Here is a 7,670-nt window from a genome sequence, read left to right on the forward strand (position 1 = left end):
TATTTACAATTGTCGTATGACAAAAGCAATCGTTGTTTGCAACAAGTGCCTCCAAGTCATGTCTACCCAGTCAGTCATGCAGATGCAGCTGCCATTGAAATTTTCTGCCGCCCATTATTTTATTTGGCAGGCTACAGCTTGGAAGTCTGTGCTTTGTAGGTGTCATTTGCTAACAAACTTTGTTTACACTTCGTAGAAAATTAATAAGCCCCCCACAAGCGTTTGACTTTGTCCATGTATATTATTAAAACATCAAATATCACACCCGCAACCTTAACCTGCCACTTATTTATCACATGTAGCTTTCAACAAAGTGCAACAAATAAAGGCCAAGCAGTTTTAATCAACACACATGGGTATGACTATGATTATTGAACATTTTTGGTTGCTGTTGAACTCAAAGTATTCTCTAGCCAAGATTCAAGGACTAATCTCTTAAAATATTAAGATTTATTTAAGAAGTTAAATTCTCTTAACATATGTTTTTTTTCATGTACATGAATATAAGGATCAAATGCTTGATCACTACATGCTTAAAGAATAAGACTATTTGTCAATCATACTATACGGTTTTGTTATTTGACTATTTGTTACTCAGAACAACTTGTATTGTTTATGAAAATGGAAAATTTGGAAGTGGGGAGAGAAATGGATAGTGGTGGTAACTGGTAAGAAACATAATTAAAAACATTTTTAATTCATCTAATAAACTGACTGAGCAAATGAAATTTACTGATGTGAAACTTTTTTTTGTTAGTGTAATTTCATAAACCATAACCAAACGAAGCACCCCAGGAAAAGAAAAGAAAAAATCACATTCTTTTATCTCCCTTATGTACATGTGATTTGCCACTCTTCTATAATTAACACAAGATGTATTAATCTACAGGTGAATACATTTTCTGTGCCTTCACCGATGGAAAAAGGATGAGGATGGTAAGAACTCCATACTTACAACCCGAATTACCGATTTCAGCTTGCATCTACAGAAGCAATCTCAAGCTCTGCCCACCAAAGTGGAGAAAGCTTTGGAACAGCTGCATCAGGTGTTATTTTTGTTATCTCTCTTAATCTCACACAAACTTCTTTCATTGTTGGTCTTTGCTTTTGATCAGGATGGACACAAGATTTAATCAAAGCATCGACTTGTTCGAGCTGTTCTTCTTGGAAGGATGCTAGAGTTGGATCCACCATTTCTTTGAGGGGCTGATCCCCTTGTAAATAGTGTGAAGCCCAGTCATCAAGTGAGCCATCATTGTCCACTGAATAAGGGAGTCTGCCAGTTACCATTTCAAATAATATAACACCAAAGCTGTATATGTTACTTGCCGGTGTCATATCAGTGTTTTTTCTAGCAGGAGATTTTATCACAGCTGAAGCTATTTCATTTAAGAAACTCAAATCAGAGATTTTGGCAGCATAATCATCAGTGAGTTGGACACCTGAAGAATTCAGGTTGCTAAGGACCAAAGGAGGCTCCAACTGGTGCATATGTTGTAGGCAGTAGGCCATGCCCATGGCAACTCTAAGTCTTGTTCCCCAATCCAAGTGCTCAGATTCTTTTACTGGAATTCACAACAAGATCGAATACATCAGCCAGTTTCCAACTTAATAACACCAAAAGAATGCCAAAAAAAAAGCCCTTAAAAGAAACTAGTCTTGCTTTGAAAGAGAAAAGGAAACATGGAGAGTAGAGACTAGAGAGGGAGAAAGCATATAAATTCAAAAATATTATACGATTAATTTCTCACATAAATATAATTCAAAGCCTAATTGTAGAGCTATTAATCTAGCAAGCTATCATTTGTTAATTTGCACCAACAGTGTTCTGCTCAGTCCTAGAAAACACGAGGTTGGGGATGTGATAGGCATTATAAAACTAGGTTGTTGACATCTGAGTTTTTGAGGCACTCCTAAATATCCTTAAGTTCTAACTGTGCTGACAAGTTATAGCAAAAATGCTAAATAGGTTGAATGGATGATAGACCAAAGCATCTTTATGTTATAATATGTAGAATAAGTCAGACAAAATACCTAACTGGGTGGACAAATGATAAGAAGTGATGTTATAGCAAAACTCAGACAGATAGCAAATTAGTCCTAAGAAAATACATGGTAATATTAGAGTAATAGCACAAGCTCGAATGAACTAAATGTGTGAAGTATCAATAGATGGAAAACTTGATGACCAGCAAGTATGTAAAACCAACAAATTAAAAGTTGATGATCATAAATAGGGATACAGGATACTCAATCATTGATTTATTTTCTATGTAATAATAACACCAAAATGATAGGTACTCACTGTGTAAATGCTCAAAGAGTGTTCCATTTGGGGCATACTCAAAAACCACCATTCTGGTGAAAGGCTCATCTTCTTCACAATGTCCAAGAAGATTTACAAAATTCTTGTGGTTCACTTTTGATAATGTATCTATCTGAAATCATAATTGCTTAAAATATTAGTTACAATAGCAGCCTAATTGAAAATCTACAAAAAAAAAATGTTTATGTTTTAGGTGGTAGTACCTTGTTCCTAAATTGGGCTTCTAGAGTCTTTGACCAATCTTTGGATGATGTCGCTGCAACAGATGCCACAGCAATTTCGACACCACTAGATAAAGTCCCTTTGTAAACTGTACCAATGGATGAAGTGCCAATTACATTACTAAAATCTTCACATGCTGCTTCAAGCTCTGATCTCTTTAGCTTTGGCACACCTGAAAATGTTAAAATTCTGTCATACATGAACAGAGGCAGAAATCTTATATGCAATACATAAGTAACATTGCTCGGTCAAGGGATTGCAATACTGCAATCATTCAAGCCAGATCAATTAGAAGATGAAGGACCTAATGAAAATAAGTCAAGTTTTTTTTTTCTGTCGCATTTCAAGAATCCTGAAGCAGTAGTTGTGTGCAAGTTAACTATTATTTTCAGTCATTGCTCTACTTAACTACTTTTAAACTGCTGAGATTTACCTGTTACAAATGCCTTCTGAAGCTGTCCACTTAATCCTGTTGCCCAAGGTTTTACAGTAGCTACCTTGTTTGTTTTACAGAGATATAGGCCAATGATTGAAATGAGAAGAAATACAACACCACCCATAACTCCAGCCAAAATAACAACTAGATGGTTCTTTGATGAGCTACTTTTAGATAGCGGTGCAGAGCGTGGTTCAGGCAGGGGAGAAGGAGAAGCAGAATTATTTCGGTCAACGGGAGCTGGCTTCTGAACCACTGGTGGCGTTGCTGGGGCAGGTGAGGGAGCTGAAGGAAATGGAGCAGGACTATCAGGAAAAACCCGATTAAAAGGACTTCCACCTTCACGAGTACGAACTTGCAGTAGCTTCCGAACACCATTATTTTGGCCAGCATGGCTTCACAGAAAGAATGATAGAAGAGTTAAGATTTTGAAGTAGAAATACATGGAAGACTCTCATGGCTCATAACTACAAACAGAGATGAGCCCTTTTGGAAGCTTAATGGCATACCGTTTGATGGATCTTATTGGCACTTTTTCTGCACTACTTAGTTGGTATTCATCTACTTGATATTCAGAAACCATCTTCAATTCATTAATTTCGGGAGAGAAACCACAAAGATGATCATTGTTGTCCAGCAAACTGCAATAAGAAGAAAATGAGTACACAGTATGAAATCAAGTTTGAAAATGAAATTTGAACTGTTCAAAGAGTATATTATCTTACAGGATTGTCAGCGGAATATTATTCCCAAGATCTGTAGGTAGCGGTCCACTAAAGTTGTTGTAGCCCAAATCCAAAACCTCCATTTCATTCAAGTGTGCAATTCCTTGGGGGATGATTCCATGAAAAGAATTGTTCCGCAAAATTCTGCAACATATTATTCACAATATTATTAGACACTTGAAAACTGAAACCATTAAGCATGTAGCTGCAATCAAACATCGCAAATTGGTAACGACTATGAAGCAATTACTTACATGGACTTTATGTGAACAAGGTTTGCAAGCTCAGGTACCAGATTTCCTTCGAGACAAAGGTCTTTCAAATTCCTGCCAAACAAAATACATTCTCATGATCAGCATGATACTAAATACTATCAAACCAACAATATGAACAATAGTAATTTGATTTAACAGTCTCAAAATATCATGGATCAAACAGTTTTGCTAATAACAAGAAGAAATAAAACAAATTTTAAACTTTGATCTCTCATACGATGACCCTAATGAAAAAAAGAAAAAACAAAATCTTGATTTTTTTTGTTCTGTCTCTGGCCATAAATTAAATTGAACCGAAAATTACATATATTCAGTTTCTGTAAAACAGATCAGAAAATCAGAACTTACAAGACCACTACTCTTCCATCGGAGCACTCAACTCCAAACCAATTACACGGGTTAACTTCCACTTCATCATTAACCCAATTGGACAAAGCATCAAAAGGGTCGTTTACTATTCCCTGTTTGAACTTCAAAAGAGCTTTACCTGCAAATAAAACTCACTTTTCAGCTTTGTTTTCCCCTAAGATACACACAATTAACCTTATGAGAAAACAAAATTCCACAAACCAAAAATCCAATACCTTCTTCATTCAAAGAGCAGCACAAACTAAAGTTCTGAAACAACAAACACAACACAAGAAGGAACAGAACTCCCCCAGGATCCCGAAAGCAGCTAGATTTCCAGTTTTTGCTCATTTTCTTGTTGCCTGCAAACGTCAACTCGGGCAAGAAAAGCACGAACCAGATTAAGTTTTTCTTCAATGGAACGAAATTGAAAGGATTTGAATCCAAAAGAATCAGTCTTTGAAAGTATCAAAAGATGGGAAATTGCTAAAACATTGTCAAATAGGCCAAAGGAATCTCCAAACCATGTTCTTTAGACCAAGGATACCAGTTTGGACCCATACAAATTATTACAATACAAAAATATTTGAAAACGCGTTCCCTCACAATAGAATTTTTGTTTAAAATCATTATATTATTAAAAATATTTTCAAATCTAAACGTAACTTCACACACATTTTCCTTAATAAAAGAAAAAAAAACTCAATGTTACCAACTCAGACACGTTAGTTGCCTTGTAATAAAACTGTAATTCTAAAACAAATATTTATAGAAACTATGAGTTTTTTCAATGTAAAATGTTTTACAATGTAAACTAATGAGAAATTATAATAAGTATAATATTTAAAATAATTATTATCAAAATTAATTAATTTATTATATATATATATTAATTTTTTATTGAATGATAGTAAAAAAAGTCATTATATTATGGGTGCATAATCTATTGTTTATTCTATGATAAAATTAGTTTAATTTTTTAAGCTATAATTTTTAAAATAATTATTATAAAAATTATTCAAATTACCGTATATGTATACTAATCTCTGATTCAAAGACAATATAAAAAGTTTTTACATTATTAGGGCATAAATTATTATTTATTTTATTCAATAATAAAAATTAATGTAAAAAGTTTTACAACATTTGCTAATGAGGAATCATAGTAAATATAATTTTTCTTCTAAAAATAGAAAAGTAAGTATAATTTTTAAAATAAATACCATATTATAAAAGGTAATAAACCTATCATATATATATTAATACTTAATTAAATGATTATAAAAAGTTATATATTATTGATGTATAAACTATTATTATGAAAATTTTATAAATAAAAAAATATCTTTCTAACATTTTTAACCTGTAAATCAAGTTATGGGTGTAGATCTGTTTAATATTAAACTTTTTATTTGCTGAATTATTAAAGTCATTATACTAACAATATTAAACATTTTAATAAATTATGTTTATTTATTTAATTTTTAGACATGATCGTCCACACAATAGTAAAGAAGCCAAATAAAAAATTGTACAGCATGGAACGGGTCCAAGCTCCAAGCTGCCTCCAACTGTAGTTCTTAATGACTATGAAGCAGTGAATTAGATGTCCTTTTATGAGAATAAGGAAATTTCCTTCTTTTTTTTTTTTTATCGTTATCGTGATTGCGTGTCTAAAATAATTAATACACATCATTAGACTATTATTTCAAAAGTACTAACATTTTAATGATTTTAAAGATTTGGTGGTAGTTTAAGAATTTAATTAAATCAACATGGAATATTAAATTCCATTAAATGTAAATAAACTAGATAAGTAAAATTTTAATGACATAAAGGAGAGCAAATGGACTAAAATGGTAAAAGCTATTTCTTCAACACAAAAAATAATTAAATGTTAATTTTGAATTTATGGAAAGTACTAACTAAATACAAGACTTTTTATTTTTTTATTTTTAAATAATTGGAAGAAATAAAAATATATTTTTTAGAATACGTTAATACTTTGATATATATATATATATACGTGTATTTAATAATTTTAGAGGAGAATTTGGATTTCAACTTCTTTTCAAAAATAATTAAAAGACTATTAAATTGTGATTATGACTAAAATTGTATTTTAAATAAAGATTACTCTTACGCCTAAAAGATGTGAAGATTGTTAATGCCATATTTTTTAAAAATTGTTAATTCATATTGAGAAAAAATGGTATAATAATTTAGAGATTATTTTCATTTTCCTAAAACACATATATACTACAAAAATGAAATATAGTATATACTAACACAAACATTAGTCATTAGATTTAAAAAAAAAATGGATCATTAGATTTATTTTGATGGGATCCAACAAAAAAACGCTTTTCCCGAAATTGACATGGAATGTGATGAAAATGATCTATCTTTTTCAGTTTTTTGTTTTAATTTCTTAATGTATTAAATATTTTTTATAGCATATTTTTAAATAAATAATAAATAATTTTAGGTTAAGAAAAAACAATTGAGCGAAAAATTATTTTATAATTGGTCTGAAAATACTTAATATACTGTAGGAAGAATTTTTTATAGTATTCCTAATTTTTTAAATATCCCCCTGTTGATTGATATTGCTTCTGTATCTTTCACACGTGGTTATAATTGATTAGTTGGGGGTTCCTTTTGGCCACCAAAAAAATTACTGATTTATTTCTACTATATTTTTCATTTATCCAAACAAATTGACAAAAATTAAATTACTTTTTCTTCTCATTTATACTAAACAGTAAATTTTTTTCTAATCTAACTTTTCTTTTATTTCTATCAATTTTGTTCTTCTCTAGTTTACTCTTAATTCAAACCAAGCATAAAAGTGGAAGAGAAGAAGTTTCTTTCCCATTATGTTTTATGTTCAATGTTTTTGCATAAGATGATGATGATGATAATATTAGATGAGATGAAATAGCGTGTTTTGGAGTCTATCATGTGCTGATGGCGAGACTAAAACGACAATACTATATAATAAAATGTTGTAGCACTTCTAATAATTTTATAATGTATTTATATTATATAATAATTTTGCTGTCTCTTTCTCTCTCAAGACTTGGTAAAAGACTCCAAGAAGTAGCACTTCTAATATTTTTATAATGTATTTATCTTGTAATAAAGTGTTGTGATCCCAAAAAACAAAAAACCTAAATTATATTCTTTCATCACTGTTTGAGTTTTTGAATGAGTGAGATTTGCTTGCATGATCTTCCCTCTCTCTCTCTTTTTTAATTCTTAATTATAAAAAAGGTTTTATATATGTGTTAGGTGTCATCGAGGCATCGGGCGCATAATATATATGACAAAAGTTG

General features: G+C 31.0%; 1 protein-coding gene across 1 annotated transcript; it reads right to left on the bottom strand.

Annotated features, from left to right (window-relative positions):
- Nucleotides 1–678: 678 nt before the first annotated feature.
- On the bottom strand, nt 679–4,919 carry LOC114382446 (probable inactive receptor-like protein kinase At3g56050). The gene is made up of 9 exons (XM_028341868.1): nt 4,569–4,919; nt 4,333–4,471; nt 3,964–4,035; nt 3,710–3,853; nt 3,494–3,625; nt 2,982–3,379; nt 2,530–2,720; nt 2,306–2,438; nt 679–1,565 (listed from the first exon to the last, which is right to left on the bottom strand). The coding sequence occupies exons 1-9, from the start codon at nt 4,681–4,683 to the stop codon at nt 973–975; spliced, it is 1,917 nt and encodes a 638-aa protein (XP_028197669.1). The 5' UTR covers nt 4,684–4,919; the 3' UTR covers nt 679–972.
- Between the last annotated feature and the right edge of the window lie 2,751 nt (nt 4,920–7,670).

This window comes from Glycine soja, chromosome 13 (genome assembly GCF_004193775.1).
Source record: "Glycine soja cultivar W05 chromosome 13, ASM419377v2, whole genome shotgun sequence".
Lineage (NCBI taxonomy): Eukaryota > Viridiplantae > Streptophyta > Magnoliopsida > Fabales > Fabaceae > Glycine > Glycine soja.

Coding starts and splice junctions, on each gene's coding strand:
- LOC114382446 (XM_028341868.1), bottom strand. CDS start 4,683: ATGAGCAAAAACTGGAAATCTAGCTGCTTTCGGGATCCTGGGGGAGTT. Junction 3,854..3,963: donor CTTGTTCACATAAAGTCCAT/GTAAGTAATTGC, acceptor AATATGTTGCAG/AATTTTGCGGAACAATTCTT. Junction 3,380..3,493: donor CCAATAAGATCCATCAAACG/GTATGCCATTAA, acceptor CTTTCTGTGAAG/CCATGCTGGCCAAAATAATG.